The 18,052-nt window shown below is 37.8% G+C and overlaps 1 protein-coding gene across 5 annotated transcripts in view; it reads right to left on the reverse strand.

The window, feature by feature from the left end:
• GULP1 (GULP PTB domain containing engulfment adaptor 1) overlaps positions 1 to 18,052 on the reverse strand; it is a 147,604-nt gene that overhangs the window by 37,130 nt on the left and 92,422 nt on the right. For all 5 annotated transcript variants that reach the window (XM_090144369.1, XM_090144365.1, XM_090144368.1 and 2 more), the window contains one exon: positions 323 to 394. In XM_090144369.1, the coding sequence (XP_090000495.1) occupies positions 323 to 394 (72 nt within the window). The remainder of the gene's footprint in view (positions 1 to 322; positions 395 to 18,052) is intronic.

The following is an 18,052-nucleotide window of genomic DNA, read 5'->3' on the forward strand; positions in this document are numbered from 1 at the left end:
TTAATTAGAAGTGTTCAATAGCCATTGTGGAAGAGTGGCAGCTAAAACAAACTATTGCTACCTAGATTAGGATTTAGGAAGCTCTAAAATTTCCAGAGAACAAGCAGTACATGTTAAGATATACAGAATTTATACTATAATCTTGTAATATGAGAGAATTAAATATTAGTACCTCTGGTAACATAGACATAATAGGGAACTGCCTTCATACCAGTAAAATCAGCTGCTTTCAGAACATGTTAATTTATCTAGCAGTGCCAAAATGTCTTGTGTATGCAAATAAGTTAAGAATATATTTTAATTGTATTTCATGGTTCCTTACCTTTAACTTTCTAACAGCATCTCTTACAACTTCCGTGCCTTTGGGCTGCTCCACTTCTGTACTGCCAAGAAACTGAAGAGAGTATAATTGTGAGAAATAAGTTGGGCATTGAAAGGCCTAATTTAAGTAATCATATTTTTCAACGATTTCCAAGTAATCTTTTGGAAGGACAACCATTTCAATAGTTCATAACATAGTTCATAACATATTTATATATAGCTATTTATAATCAAGAGAATAACAGGAATCAGATTCTGATTAGACGAGTATAAGAGTTTTCAAATAGCTTTTAAAACCATTTTAACTGGACCCTATAGAAGTCCTGAACTACAGGTTAAGCAACTTTAACTGTGAAACTGTTGTTTTGGAAAATAATGTAACCCTACAAAAACCAAGGATGCAAGATAGCAAGATAGTTCTCACTGATCAAAATAGGCCAAGGTCTGGACTAGGTTACTAAAACTGATATACTGCAGTACAAGAAAGTAAAAAAGCCCAAGTCTGCTCTTGTAGCTTCTCGGTACAGGAACTTCATAGGTTTAAAGGAAGCAGAAGTTAACTTACGAAAAGCAAGGCTCAGGTTCAAAGAACTTTTTTTTTCTAAATAAAATTACTAGACTTTATCAAAAACCAAGTATTTACCTGTTGACACACAAATCATGATATTTCTAAGGGACATCACCACTTCTTCATTCGTATACTGAAATTCCTTTAAATACTTCAGTACAGTTTTTGCTCACTTCTACTAAACTTTATGAAAGGTTTGAAAATCCTGCCCAAACCACATTTGTTTGTGTGATAAGTTAATTATGAATCACCTGGTTGATTTCCATACTGAGGTCCAGTTGGTTTAGTCACACCATATACCTGTAACATGCCAACGTAACACCAGCAAAAAAGTATGAATTTACACTTATCTCTGAAGAACACAAACCTCTATGCGTAACATGATGCATAAAGGTATCTAAAATTATTGTCTTTACTGTTTAGAGAGCAACATAAGTTTATGAAACTACAAATGCTTTCAACATCACCTTGAAAGTTTTTAACAGTCAACATGCTCAAGCTGCATACCAGCAAAGAAACTTTGCAGCTCTGTGAATGTTCAGATCTCATTACAAATCTGCTACTGATTCTGAAATGCGTTGTGTCACCTTGAACACAAATCAAAACACTGTAATCCAAGCACAACCACTTTCAATGATCTCTCCTATTGCAATTCCCTACCTAGGAGTCCATGGCTTCCTGATACAAAGCAGAAACGTTTGTTATTGATGTCTTTTGTATAACAACTCCCAACACTTTAATAAAGGACGTGTTCTTCCCTGGTGACAGCTGCAGAAAATGCAAGAATAATTCCTGGACAATATAGATACTACATGTGACAGATGGAAAGGGAAAGATGAGTGAACGTCTGTGTGTTTTAATAATAATAGCACTAATCTAAAGCAAAAAGGACAAGAAAACAGATAAGGATGCATGAGAATCTCAGAGCAATTCTGGTAATACCAGACATCTACACACATGCTTAGCAAAACACTGATATATCTTAGACATCATTATAATTACAGTATGATTTGTGACAAATTGAGAGTGAGGAATTAGTATGTTATATACATTGCAAAACTCCTGCGTACAGATAGGAGACAACAGCTGCAAATATGGAAAAGGCTCAGCTGTATGGCAGCTAACTGTGGTGAGCTGAAAATGGCTGGGCATGCTTCAGCTTGCTCCTCTTCAGAGGGTTTGGAAACTTGCAGTTCCAGGAGAGCCACCAACAAGGCAGACTGGTGCTCCCTCCAGCATGCATTCAGGACAGGCCTTGGCTGGGACTGTGCTGAGTGTGCTTCCAGAAACCAGGTAGCTGCCTCACCTGCCCTATCTCTCCTTCCTGATGGGGGGTTGGGGGGGGGGGGGGGGAGGAGGAGGGAATGCATGCAGCCAAGTGTGGAGAGAAACTGCTGAAAGCACACATTGATATGATTGACAACACCTCCAACATATATATGATTTGAATTTCATAAAAATATTACAAAAGCAATAACACAAGACTCGATGTATATGGAAACATAGAAGTATTTATATCAATATTTATGCAACATGGATCATCTTCCAGATGAGCATCTGTTTTAATGTTTAAGCATCACTACTGAATTTTTTTTCCTCCCAGCAATTTGATCTGGATGGGATGGAATTAGAGCTTCCGTGGAACAGACTGCTCAATTTAGGAAAAAGTAGCAAGATGTGTTTTATCTATAAATAAAAAGGATATTTGTAACTTAGGTGTCAATATCACTCAGAATGCTATGGGTTATATTGTATCTGATATATATGTTTGTATGTCTGTTAACTGCAGCTCCATTTCATATTCAGTTAAGTTCTAATTTTAGACTGTTTATATATCTGTATTTTATAACTTTATATATCATATTTAACCTCCATAAGCTTTGTCTCTCTCTCTTTTTATTAAGATATAAAAATCAAGAGAAAAACACATTTAGAGCAAAAATTCTGAATATTTATATTAGACTTGTTTATTTTAGGGCAAAATATTAACACAATTTTACAACTTTTTCTTTTATCTTCTCTGCACATTTTCTACACGGGGCACATCACTGCATTTTGTTTCCTATTAAGCCCCAATTTTTATGGTATTACTTGTAATAATTAAGTTCAGCAAATGCAAATATGTTTGCAAAGTAGAGACTTTAAAAGAAAAGCTTGATGGGATGAAGCCCTATGTATTTGTGCAATCCCTAACATACCAGATTGCTGTCTCCTCTGGGACTTGTAAAGTAAATAACGAAGAACTAATTCATCATCCTCATAAAAGTGGGAGACAGACATTTCTTTATCATCTTTTCAGCAGACTTCTCTCTCCACATTTCACAAAAACATGCAGAGAAAACTACTAATACATTATAGCAGGAATCCAGCACAACGTGGCATTCAGAATACGAGTATTCATTGTGAAAGAAGTTCTGCAGCAGAAACTTGAAAACAAAAATGATAAATTCAAGACTTCCATTTTCAAGATTAAGGTCCTTCAGAAAGCAGTACTGAGGCAGAAAAATAGAGGAATAGAGAGGAAACTTGTGAATTCAGCAATTGCTTTGATCACTTCATGTTCCCTCCTACCGCAGAGCCAGCTGACAAGGAACAAACACCACAAGGTATAACTGTCCTAAAAGCCAAGCTGCTCTTACACTTAGCACAAACAGTGAGAGGTTAAAGAGAAGATCAGGGAGCAGCTCTCCTTTAGACTTTTCAGTATTAACACCATGTGCAATTTAATAAGCGCGTTCATTTCTTAAACATTCATTAATATCACATACCTAACACAGATTAAAAATATTTACATTTGGTTATGTTAGAAATGTCTACTCCCTGCAACTAGTACGAGCTGTTTCTTGAATTCGGTGTTCTCTATGCATAAGCAGCTAATTCAAAGAGAAAAGCTTAAGTTGACTGTGCCACCAGACTCATCTCTGTCAATATTTCTGAATTATTGAGGTCAGCTAACAGGAAGTTTCACCAGAACCACACTAAGTTTCTTTTGGATACTCAAAGAAATTTAAAGTTGATGACAACTAATGCTCTATAAACATACAGCAAACCAGTGCAATTTTATTCCCAAATTATTTTTTTCATTACAGTCTGCCATTCTTCCAAACACATTCCCCACAAGACTGACAAAAGGCTAAAGTGATGCTTACTCTGATCTCACTTGCAGCAATCTCTAGTCAGAAATAACTTCTATGATGTCAGCAGATCTTATCAAACAGTTTAACACATTTTTTTCACTTGAAGAATATTAAAGGTTGTCCTTCCCTCACTGATGTTTGCTGTTATGAAAGTGAGCTGTTGAACAGCGATATACAAGACAAACACCTCAGATCAAATTCTAATTTAATATCAGCAGAGGACCAGATGCAGTTGTTCCACATGCTAAGATTTGCTAGATAGTGCAGCTGTGGAGAATTACCAGGGTCTCTTTCATCATATTACAATCAACAGAACTTTTATAATTGACAGCAACTGAGAGAATAATTCCACCCTGTGACTGCCAGATGGACTTTCTTACACAGCAAATTTCAGAAACAGACCCCTTGTGAGTAATAACTCCTCCTGCACAGAGCTGAAAAGAAAATTTTATTATGCGTTTAACTCAAGCAAGACTTAGAATCATAGAAAGCTTTGGTCCAATTCCATGGTGAAAGCATTAAAAATGCTTTAGAAATTGCAAGTTGGTCGAAGACGCCATGAAGAATAGCTATTAATAAGGCCACCTCAGGCTTTTTTTGTTTGTTTGCCTTTTGCCATTCATAAGATATACTCCAGTAATTCAAAATCAGATTAGGTTTTTGCAACTCATTTCAGAGTTATTTCATACAAATTCTATCCCGGCGTTTTTCTTCAGAACTTAAAGGGTAAAAAATTCACCCTCAGGAAAAGTCATTTTTTTCCAAGTCAAAAATATCATTAAATAAATAAAAAAATAGACTACAGTTTGGGTGCAGTTTTGAATATTAAACATAGAATTCCACTCTTCCAGTAGGGAGCAGTATAGGCTATTTTAATAATAAAAGAAGAACACACTGTTTTCTTTTGTCATCCTATTTCAACCTTTAAAACAACAACAACAACAAAAATCAGTTTTCTGGAGTGACATGTTTCTTTATGACCATAGTGAACCTTAAACACACAAAAAACTTTTATATAGATTTAGATGCAGTTATATGAAAAAAAGTATTTGCCAAAGAAAATGAAAAAAAGCAAGGCAAAAGTACTGGATACCTGCTGCCAAGGTTTGACAAATTACCTTCTTTACAGCACAAGTTGTAGGGATGTTGATTTACCGACAAAAGGAAGGCAAATGCATACACATTCTGATAGCAGCAGAATGACAGTACACAATAAAAAACGGGATGAAGCAGCAGGGGGACCAGTTCTGAATCTACCCAGAAAATGTACAATCATATGTCTAAGCTGTTAATCGTGTCTGAAGACAGGAGGAGTGTTTATTCGGCCTTGAATACGCATGCCTTTACTGTCAAACAGAAGCATGCAGCATAGGCTGCCAAACGCACAACTCTATTTTGACTTCTTTCTCTTCCCATTCCCTACAGTCAAACTCACCACTTGCAACAGCTTCTTTGGTTCTCTAAGAAGTACAGAGTCTTTGCTAGAGTACAGAAATGTTTGGATTTCAGTCTTCAGGGGAGCTGCGCTTCTCTAAAATATATTAAGGCTTGTTCTTCCCTCATTCATGTTTGCTATTTGGAAAGTGAGCTGTTGAGCAGCCATATATCACGTTAGCTCAACACCTTAAAAACAAGCATCTGTCTCAGGCACGACTAATGCTCAGATGAGAGCAGAAATCAAGCTTGACTGCATGAGAGCATGGAGGATGCACCCTAGACATCAGTACATCCACTGAATTGCCCCAACTTGATGCACATTAGGCACAAATGGTGACTCCAACAGAGGAAAACTAATTTTGTCATTTTTCTGGGAGTGCTCTAGTACCATTTGGAAAAAGATACGAGTGCATGTTAAATAAGTGCTTTTTAATGGAAATCAAACATTACTGGGTATTTCATCCATCGCAAGAGTTAAGCCAAAAGCAAGTGAGAAAACAGGTGAAAATACGGTAAGTAAAATATAAAGAAATCTAAAAATACTTGATAAGCTACTGAAGTGTTAATAAAGACAGCATTAAAGAAATGGCCATAAAAGGATTAGATAAACCTTAACTAAAGAATCTTCCAGATGCAGTGATGTAAAAAATGTTGTGCTTCATTTAAAGACATCTTTCTGGTTGCTTAAACCAACAAGCTACATTTGTTTAATTTTCTTCTGTTTGCTGGAAGTGCAATAACTAAAAATCCTCTACTAAATAACGTTACCAATAATCAGAGTCTTCAAATCCACTGCAATGGCTAACAAACAAAGAACTGAATTTCATCAGTACAGCTTCTCAGGCCCCTGAACAGCTCAGCTGAGGGACCTACAGAACACAGACACTTGTGCATGATTCTACAGAATGCCTCAGCAGGCACAGATGTGGTTCTCAGCAGGAACCAGAGTGGCTGGAGATAGAAACACGTGGAGATATGCCAGCAAAGGTGGCAGAGGAACTGAGGACACACAGCAGTCCTAATCTTGACTTCACCCAACTATAACCTAAAGTTAGATGTGATGAGACATCACATAGCCATTCACTAAGAAAAATCTTTTAACTTGGTCCAAGCTGGGTAAATCTAGCTTGATATAATTTTAAGGGCAAAATAATGAGAATAATTACACAAGGTCACACTCCTCAAGAGCCACTGCATTTTAATCCATAGCCAGATGGGAAAAACTGACAAGCACACGGAATGCAGTAGGAGCATAAATTTATATTAACCAGCTTGCTTGTAAGCAGAAATTCAGAAGAATATATAGGAAACAATTTCTAAGAGATCAAAACTTAGACCTTCTCCAGAGAATCACTGATAATGTGCTGGTAAAGCTATCAATGAGGACAGATTTGAAACAAAATCAGATTGCAACACAGTACCAGAGATATTCTCTGCATAAAAACATCTAATCTCAAAGGTAAAATAATATAAAGAAACACAGCGAGCACCTCCACAAGGAAGATAAAAGCAGGTTGGAATAGAGGAAGAAAGCAGAAAAGGTAAAAAGCTTATCTTGTCAGGACTGTTACTATAGAAAATAACAAACAAACAAGAAAAACACTTGGTATTTTTCAGTCCATCAATCTCTACAGAGCATTTCATCAGAAGGGCATCTCAAAATGTACCATGCCCCGCAGAGCTGTCAGGCTGAATCTGAAGATTATCACAGAGCAGGGGGCTGCACACTGCAATCCCACAGCACACACCGTTATCAGCCACCCAGCAGCTACCCAGCTCTTAGCTACAGGCAAACTGAGAATAAACACAGCTGCAGGCAGTCTTGCTGCCTCCTCAAACAACTGGAAGAGGAAAAAGCAGCTCTCTGGCACTTCCTTGCATACCTGTGAGCTGGAAAGACTCAATGCTGCTCTATGAGAGCATTTAGTACCCAATGGGGGCACACAGGCATGGTCATAGGAACATCTCTGCTTGCTACTCCAGGTTTGAGCAAGAAAAAAAAAAGTGTAAGCTCAAGCCATTTTTAGAAAATGTTTATGAAGCTGTTGATGTATGGGAAAAGTGCTGAAAGAGGAAGATTTTAAGCATGCAGAAATGATTTCCTTGAAGGCCTGTTTTACTTTTCATCATAGGTGTTACTTTCCATAGCTGCTGATACATAAACAAAATGAAATAAACAAATCAGAGAGAATATTTGGCATGAAAGGAGAAAGTTCAGGGAAGAAAATGAAGGGAAAGAAAGGAGAATGAGCAAATTTAACTCTAGAGAAAAATGATTTATCACATATTCCCTAGCTGAGACTAGAACTTGTATTTTCTTGACAGCATTCCTTCTTTGTATATTCTACATCCGTTCATGCAAAAACCCATTGCTTAGAGACTGGATAAAATGGAGAAGTTAAAAAATAAAAATCTTATATATTATAATAATATAATAAAAAAGTTCCAACACTTAATTATGACTTACTACAAATGACCAAGACAGCTCTAGCTACAGATATTTAACATCCTCACCAGCTGCTACAATCCTCCAACATTACACTCCTATTAGTTCCTGACCTCTGAGAACTAAAAAAACCTGTCAACTCTGAATCACAGATTCATTTGAGTTGGAAGAGACTGATAAAGGACATCTACTCACACTTCCCTGCAATAAATGGAGACACCTACAGTTACATCAGGTGCTCAGAGCCCTGCCCAGCCTGACTTAGAATGTCTCCAGGGATAAGGCATCTAATATATCTCTGGACAATCTGATCCTGTGCTCTACTACTCTTACTGTAGATAACTTTTTCCTTCTATTCAGTCTAATTCTTCCCTCTTTTGAAAACATTTCCCCTTTCCCTACGACAACAGACCCTGCTAAAGAGCCTGTCCACTTCTTGTCTTATAGGCCCCCTTTAGATATTGAAAGGCTTCTCTCAGGTCTCCCTTTTTTTTTTTTTTTTTTTTCCTCCAGGCTCTCTTAGACTGTCTTCAGAGAGAAGGTATTTCATTCCCTGAATCATTTTTGGGACCTTCCTCTGGACGTGCTCTAACAAGCTGATGTCCCTCCTGTACTGAGGACTCTACATGTGGACACAGTTCTCTAGATGAGGTCTCACCAGCACAGAGCAGAGGGGCTGGAATCCCCACCTTGACCTGCCGGCCACACTTCTTTTGATGCAGCCCAGCATACAGTTGGCTTTCTGGGCTGCGAGGGCACACTGCTGGCTCATGTCCAGCTTCCCATCCACCAGCACTCCCCAAGTTTCTGTTTCTGTTTGTTTTTGTTTTTTTTTTTTTTGAAGAGCCATGCTCCATCCTTACATCCCCCAGCTTGCAGTGATAGCAAGGTTGGCCATGACCCAGGCACAAGACCTTGCACTTGGATTTGTTGAACCTCATGAGGTTCTCCTGGGCCCACTGCTCAGCCTATTTACGTCTCTTTGAATAGCATCTCATCCCTTGAGGATGTTGTCTGCACCACACAGCCTGGTGTCATCCACAAACGGGCCGAGGATGCACTCAATTCCACTGTTAATATCACCGATGAAGATACTAAAGAGCATGAGTGTCAGTACTGACCTGTGAGGGACACCACTCATCACTGATCGCCATCCAGACACTGAGTCATTGACCTCTTACCCTCTGGGTACAATCTTGCAGCCAGATCCTCACCCATCCAATGGTCTGCCTATCAAATGCATATCTTTCTAATTTAGAGAGAAGAATGTTAGAGGGGACCACATCTCAGTAGTTACTGAAGTCCAGATAGGTAACATCAGTGGCTCTTCCCCTGTCTAGTGATGCAGCTAGGCCATACTATAAGGCTGCTAGGTTGGTCAGACGCAACTTTCCTTTAGTGAATCCATGCTGGTTGTCTTGTATCGCAGTATCTCTTGATTCCTGTGAGAGTTATCACTAGTGAACAGACATTCAGTGAAGATGATTATTCAAGCAGGTTACAACTGTTCATGTGAATGCACAGGGAGGGGTACTTACACACTCACAGGAACTTTTAAATGAGTTAACCATGTATTCAGGCAGGGAAAACAGGACTACCTACAAAACTCGGCATTTTCTTTCAGAACCTGAAGCCTCTGATACTGCTAGAGAATACCTCAATTTAGAAGATTTGTATTCTTGAGTGGATTGTTGCCAGTGCAGAAGTATTACCATCATCTCTTTTTGTTTCTAGAAAACTCTACCTTGTCTAAAGGAATCCACCTACAATAATTCATATTCACTATTTCAAACTTCAAATGTTCAGCTTCATAAGAACGCAATAAAAAAAGCAGACAGATTTTCAGCGTTACAAGCCCTTAATTAGACAGTAAACTTAGTTCTGCACCACAGGAATTGGATTTGATTCAAGTGTCTTTTTTTTTTAAATGAAGGTAATAAACTCACTGACTCAATATTTAATGTTGTTGTTTCACCACGTCCTAGATATTTTCAAGTACTTTAATACATGGGTGTCCAACTTTTTGGCTTGCCAGGGCTGCACTGAGTGAAAGGGAATTGTCTTGGGCCACATAATAAAATTCACATATGTAAGTAACAAAATTTCTATTTTCATATATATATATACACATAAATTTTTACTAAAACAGCAAATAAAGGAGGCAAAAGCCTCCAAAAATTAGTTTGACCTTGTTTTTTTGAACATGCTTTTTAATATGAGCACTTTTACTTATCTTAAAATATTTTATGAAATAACACAGGCCCAAGGTTAATAATTAAATAAGAAAACTTACATGTCTGCCTAAGAAAAAAACACGTCTTCACATGCACATGCATTTGTTGATATTCTTATATTACTGTCAGCAATCATTTTGTTTTACACAACTAGGGGTATAGGCACATACAAAGTATAAGACACGTGAGTTTTGATTTGACTGTATGTGGTGGACATGGAAAGTGGATTTACACTGCACTGTGCTCTGCCCTCTGCAGCATTCCATCATCACCTACTCAGCCCATATTCAATCCATGTGCAACTGACTCATAAGAAGTTTTGCTGAAAAAAACCCACAAAATAATGTTAATATTTTACATTCTTGTGGGGCCAACATTACTAGCTGCCCATACCCCACATGGCTCATGGGTTGGGCACGTATGCCTTAATTTAATGAAGCTGTCTCCTTGTTTTTCATTTTTTTCATGAAGGAGATGACAATGCAGCGATTTAACAGAATCAACAGTGAAATACTACTTCAGCAGTTTCTATATTCCACTAGGTGTACTGAAGCGGTACAAACAAGTCTACATTTACAGATTCCTTTGCAAAGATGTCAAATGAACTGCTACAACCCTAAGAATGCAGAGACCACTTTTCCTTTAATCCTGACTTAATCCCCGCAAATGCTGGGCAGCAACGCAGGCCAGTCTAGAGGGAACTGCACTGCAGTGTGCAGAAATTTTTTCATTGTTACTACTCACATAACGCTGCTATTCTACCCAAATTCTGATTACAGTTCATTTCATCACTGTCATAAAGTTAATAGAGGATTAACACCCTGCAACACATCCCACCCTCAAAAAATATCCCACTAAACCCAAAATGCACAAAAGCTCACAATCTAGCACAGGGCTACCAGTAAAGAAACAGCAAACAGCACAATGAAGATACCAAACACTGGTGTCCTCACAGCCACTTCCTCAAGAGTTATCAGCACAACACCCCAGTACAACATGCAAAATTGCTGCCCTAGTTTTTGGCTCTGCTTTGCCCTAAGTATCAATCTGATTGTTTTCATAACATCACTGTTCCTGTAACCGTACCACGTTCTGGTCTGCTGTCTTTGCATTCTGGAAGCAATCTAGCTTTTTTTTTTCCCCCAGAAAATAAAGCAAGTTAAAGCTTGAACCTCCAAACGCTCATGCTCCATCTGTCCTGCTGATTCTGTTACTGCTGCAAGTGTTCAGGCTAATAAAACCTCCCCAGGAATAATGAAAGTTGACTTGAGCTGACAAAAATTGCTGATAAAGAAACAAGACACATTTTGAGGTATTTGATAACTGACAACTAAACAAATCCTAGTTTTTAGACCGGCAACAACTATCTGCTTTATAAATAAGGTGAAGCTAAAATTTTCAATACTTTGATTAACTCATTACTTTGTTAAAGTAAGGCGGCTGAACTAGGGGAGCACCTCTGAGCTGCATGAGTAAACAGGTCACAATGTCATTCACAGAGCATTGCCCCTTCAGAGATATTTCTCAGGTGGTTTCAGTGTTAGGAACGCATTTGGAGAAGCACAGGCTCTGCATCCTTTCAAAACAACATGTACAAGAAAAAGTAGGAATTTCCATGTGCCTTTTCAAGGTGAGATTGTGCAATTCTGAGTGCTCAGCTGGCAATGATTTCTTCGGTCTGGAACCGAGAGACAAAATCATTAGAGCCGTTGTCCAACATAAATCAACTCTAAAAGATGTGGAAGAAATTGTAATTGATTTTTATGTATAAATGTCTAAAACATTAATAAGAGAAACAGAAGTATTGAAGCTACGCTCCAGTACTGAAAAAATATTCACATCTTACAAAAAGCAGAATTCCATACACATTTTCCAAGTTGCGAACAAAGTTCACTGTTCTCTAAACTCCTTTCTGCCTCTTTTGTCCTTCACTAAAATGCTAATGCTGAAGTTGCAGTATCACACTCTTGCCATGGCAACATGCAGTGACAACATAAACACAGAAACAGGAATTCCTCGTGGGATAAATCAAAAAAGTTACAGTCAGGAACACAACACTCATTCAAACACAAACAGTCTTAGTAATAGGAACAAGAAACTATTGTCCAGTACTCTCTGTTTATTGAAGTTGTTTTCCAGCTTTATCTGAAATATGAAGATGCCAACTTTAAGGACACTGCAGCTTCTCTAATTTAGGACTTGTGAAGCTGCGAGCCTTTCACAGTCTCTGATGACAATGCATTACTCTTATTTTAATTCTTGTTTCACTGAAACACTTGGCTCTCAAATGAAGAACAAGCACTACACCAGAAAGTAACTACTCTGGAATAAGAATAATGAAGATGTGGAGCTGTGCTTTCATTTTAGCATACTGGAAGCTTAAAAGAATTATTTTATGTGACACAAATTTTGAACATAATATGAACATTTGTTTAACTTTTGTTACTGTAGATTATCTGCTCATTATGTGCTAGTATTATAATTCTAATTTGTGTAACAAATAGTCCATGCAGGAGATAATGGACACGACAGGAGTGGTACACATAACATGGTTTATTGAAGCACAGCAACATGAAGCGAAAATCAGCTTTGGCTAGGTTTTGTCATTGTTGCTTTGTTTTTATTTTCTACACAGTAGTTCTGACAGTAGATACTGAAAACCGCCATATTTGAAAAAAAGAATGAGCCTAACACTTTCTAAGAACAACAACTTCGATGGGGAACAAAGCTAAGTCAGTAGTACGGTGTAATTCATACTCACATGAATAAACCACACGGATGTGCTTAAATAAATGCACGTAAGTTAATTCACATGCAGAATCTTGACAGAAGGAAGGCCAGGAAAAAAAAAAAACATTTTCCACTAAAAAAGTCCTTTTTTCCTCTTTTCCTAACATCCACTTCCTAAGTTACATCTACTATGTTAAAAGTTAACCTCATTCAAATGACGTCTGTAGCATCTTCCTGAGTTACTACAGTCACAGAACACCCTCCAGTTTCAGAGGATAATTCACTGAGGCAGCCATGTTAAAATCAGGTGAGCTACACATCTGTGGGAGTTAAAGAGGGAGAAACTCTTCAAGCAGAGGAAAGCAAAGGTGACAAAGCAGAGTAATAAGTTTGACCCCCCAAACTGCATTAAATTTGAAGCTTCAGGAAAACAAACCTTTAAATGAAGTGGGTATCTTGTTGAAAAAGAAAAAGCAACACTGAAGATAGCACTGATTTTCTTTTATTCGTTTAACTGCACTGCATTTTTCATTTTTCCCTACTTGTCCCCAAAATGCTTTCTTTTCAGAGTGCTGAATTTTGATCTATACATCTGTTTCTTAGAAAAGAATCTTTTCTTCACACAATCTCATATTAAAGCTAGCTAGGAAACCTATGTACAGTGATCACTATTACTTGACCTTTACTAGCTTCAAGAGTATCAGTAACTAATAGTTAAAAAAAAAAAAAAAAGCTAGGATTGGAGCTATTTATTTCAAAATACAGCATTCCCTTTTAAATCCACCATCCCCACAGCTATTTGGAACAAATTTGCAGGTCACTGTCTAAATACAGAAAATATTTTTCTTCTCTGCAATATAGATTACAGGGAAAGGAATTTTAATTAGAAAATTTTAGTAACTACAAAGAGGTTTAATAGTGACTGATTTAACCTGTCAGCATGAGGTATGAAATTAATCTACTATCTTCTTGACCTTGATGTCTGCTAACTTGAAGATTAATCAGTAGATGAGCTGAACATCTCAAATGAACTACTCAAAGAAAACATAACTGAGCTGGAAAGTACCTTATAAATTATTTTACAATGGCAATTAATCCAACACTAATCTTGGCTGTCATTTTTTTTCCATAAAAAATATTATGCTTTTCAATAAAAGACCTATCTTCTGGTGACAAAGTTATAAAATTAATCTATTTGAATCATTATAGCTGAGTCTAACAGAAGAAAACGATGCATCTTAAAATACTTCGTATAAGGGTTTGGAATCTTTAAAATAGCCACAGACATTTTTAATAAGAGTACACTGAGAATACATTTAGTCTTGAGCTCAAGGAACTGATGTAGAAATCAGAAATTGAGATCTGATTTAAGAACTGTGATGAGACAAGTTTACAGAACACGTCTAGTATTAACTCAGTCCTTCCTTTTTCCCTCCCCATCTCATGTCTGCATTACCACCTAATTATGCCGAGAACTAAGCTCATTAGCTCCAGGGTGCTCTGATGCTTTCTTATTCTGAACTGAGATCTGACTGACCAGGGTAGAGCCTAGAGGCTCCACCTCACTATTCTAGAGGCTGCACAAACAACGCAAAGATAGCTTTTAGCTTCAAAGAATTTATGATCCAGTAATAAATGACAATAACTTCTTGGAAATGAACAGTACAGTTTCTGTTAGTGCCTCTGAGCACTACTGAGAAAAATCAGTATGAAACGTTGAACCACATTCTTCCTCAAGCACACCATTCTAATAACAAATACAAACGTCAGTAAAAAGCTTTAACTACTACAAAACAGAGTGCTCTCAAATTTTGAGAACAGAAAGCACACGATTGAGTCTCAAGCTTTTCCACCTCCCTGTCCTGGTTACCCAAAGGGGGTGGATTACGAGCCCCTGAAATACATGGGGAAGGAGCAAGGAGGATTCACTTGACGACTAATCAAAGCAACACTGCTCATACTGCTGTGTCAGTCAGACATCAGTTAATAAGAACAAAACCAAACAAAGTCAAAATTCCTATAACTCTACCTGGTTTACAGTTTCTTAAAACTGCTTGGAATACTAAGTACGCACATGCAGTTTTGGCATATGCTTTTCCATTCTGAGTACAGGTTGCAGTTCCTCAAAGCCTCACATACCACACATTGGATATCGCCTCTAATTTTTTTTTTTTTTTTTTACTTAGCCCACACACTTTTTACTTCAGCAGATTTTCAGCAATAATCCTGTATTCTGCAAGAGACCAGACTTCTGTCCCACCTAATTTCAGCGGAATGCTCCAATTAATGTGATTTGCTAAGTAACTTCTCTCTCTATAGGATATCCAATTTCAAAAACATACAAGCACTTCTGCAACAATAAGAAGTATGCCTTAGGGACATTTTTAGCTCATGACAGAAATTATAGTTTGTTCTAATAAAATTCTTGACTCTACACACATCAAGATTTGATGTTTGTCTTCATTTCCCTATTTGTCTTCCTCTTCCCCATCTTTCCTCTTCTAAGAGAGATTACAGGAAGAAAGAAAAACTTGCAAAGCCACAGGAATTGTCCAGATTTTGTTTCCTTTAAAGATTCAGGGGGAAAAAAAACAAAAACCAAGTGTCGCCTATTAAAAAGTACGCAGCAGAAAAAAAAGGGTTACATCACTGTAGCCCAACACCCACTCCCTCTTAGCAGCCAATAATTTCTAGTAAAAATGTAAAATCTTTACAAATTAGTTCATGCAAATGTGATTCTTGGCAATGACCTGTTCCTCTGGCACGTTGCAGCTAACATTCTCAGGTTCCAAGTTCAGTGTGCTTTTTAATACAAGGCAAGATGGGCTTTACTCTTCCTGAACACATAGAGGCATTTCTGAGACAAACACTCCATACAGTTCAGAATCCGCTACTGACTGCTTACATTATTAATCTGGTAGAGTTCATAAAGTCACAGACTGAAGCTAGCAACTTGTTCAGTGGTTTCTTGATGGTGAATCCTCATAGAGAAGATCAGCATGTGGTAAGTTCTTCTGTTTTCAAGAGTGGTGAATAAATTTAACATGCTGCTTTGCCTGGCTGTTGGACACATTTCTATAGTCTTATTTTAGTTTTAAAGACATGGTTTTACTGACTATGCCTTTACAGACATTCCTATTCAGAAAGTTGTGCCAATTTCATGTTTTCCATAATCCAGTTCTATTTCTATGATTTATATTTTCCAGTTTATTTTGGGAGAACTTCCTGATGCTTTTTTAGTGAAGAGTAGATGTAAGAAGGAATATCTCCACAAATACATGAAAAGGGTGAGAAAACAGAAATACACAGCTATGTTAAAAGTAAAAATAGGAGATGAAAAGAGAAGGAGTTAATTCAACCGCAGGCCTGATTTTAATTTAAAGCAAGAACAATCCATAAACAGTTATAGGCCACTTAGCCCACAGGTACAATAATCCAGATGTCTGAACTCTACAGCCTATTAGTTCAAGTGTCAGACTGCAATTCACTTGATGGTCCAGAGGCCAGAAAGTCTGCTTAAGCAAACCTCACATTCTCAGAGCTGATAGCTCACATGGGGATATAACTGTGCAGAAAGAATCCCTGGAGGTCATTCTAAGAAGGCTAATTGGTAGTTTCAAGCAGACTTAAGGAGAGGCAAGAGAATATAGCAACAGAGAACAAAAAAGGATACAGAGAGATTTGTACATACTTTGCTGACTGTAAGGCCTTTGAAAGTTCTGTCCTTTTTCCTTGTGTACTGCTGTATCTTTTGTTAATTTGCATTTGTTATTTTTATTTGGACAAACCTGAGCGTTGTTCAGCTGTCTCGGGCAGACATCTGAGTCACTTCAGTGCCTAATATATCTGTGATGCCTGCTCTTTTTTGTGCTGACAAACTCAAGGAACTGAGTATTCCAAGTATATTTCTGTAGTCAAGATCTATAATTAACACTTATTCTTTTTCTAATGAATAAAAGAACATTTTGAAGAAGAGTTGTTACAAAGTTTTGAGCTTTTGTCTCAACAGTCTGACTGCTTTGAGATAGCTAATGGGAAGGATAGTGATACATTCATGGTTAAAGCGTATTTTCAAACTTCTGTTGAATGTTCTCTTTCGAAACAGGCATTAGATGCTGTATTCAGTAGTAGATTTTGAGGAACTGCTGTTGAAAGAAGGTTGCTATTACTACCATAAAAGAACTTACATGTGCCTTCTTTGCATGTCATATGTAGAAATATATTCTTGTTAATCCAAGAAGTTCTGGGAGTACAATCTCAATGGAGGGCTGTCCTACATTCCAAACTCTTCTACACCAAAACTGATAGAATAATTATTGTAATTATTATTTATGCAACAAAATCTCAAGAAGGTTGGTTTTGCATTTGGGTCAAGGCAATCCCAGGTACGAGTACAATCTGGGAGAAGAACTCACTGAAAGCACTCCCTCTGTAGAGAAGAACTTGGAGGTTCTGCTGGATGAAAAGCATGAGCCAGCAATGTGCTCTTAAGAACTAGAAAGCCAACAGTATTCTGCACTGCATCAGAAGAGGTGTGGTCAGCAGGGAGAAGAAGGTGATTGTCCCTCCTTGACTCTGCTCTTGTGAGGGTTCATCTGGAATACTGTGTCCTGTACTGAGGCCTCCTGTACAGGAAGGATGCAGACTTGTTGGAGAGGGTCCAGAGTGGGCCACAAAGATGGTTGGAAGTCTGGAGCATCTATTCTATGCAGAAAGGTTGAAACAATTGGGCTTGTTTAGCTTGGAGAAGAATAGACTCCGAAGCGATCTCACGGCCTTCCAATACTTGCAAGGAGTTTACAAGCAGAAGGGAGGCAGACTTTTTACATCATCTGATAGTGATATAAGGGGGGGGTGGCTTTAAACAGAAAGAGTGGAGATTTAAGTTATATCTCTAGAAGAAATTTTTTTTACTCATAGAGTGGTGAGTAGATGGAACAGGTTTCCTTGCCACATCTCTGGCAATGGGGTCCTGGGCAGCCTGATCTAGTGGCTGGCAACCCTAATCATAGCAGCAGAATTGGACCTAGATTATCTTTAAGGTCTCCTCCATTCTAGGATTTTATGAGCTAACATACCTAGAACAGTAGTTCTCAGATACTGTAGTGTTGACAACCACTGTACTGTTAATCACACCATCAGCACAAGTCTTCCTAACTGCAGACTGCACTAAATAAAT

This window comes from Phasianus colchicus, chromosome 7 (genome assembly GCF_987193195.1).
Source record: "Phasianus colchicus chromosome 7, bPhaCol1.hap1.1, whole genome shotgun sequence".
In the NCBI taxonomy this organism is placed as follows: domain Eukaryota; kingdom Metazoa; phylum Chordata; class Aves; order Galliformes; family Phasianidae; genus Phasianus; species Phasianus colchicus.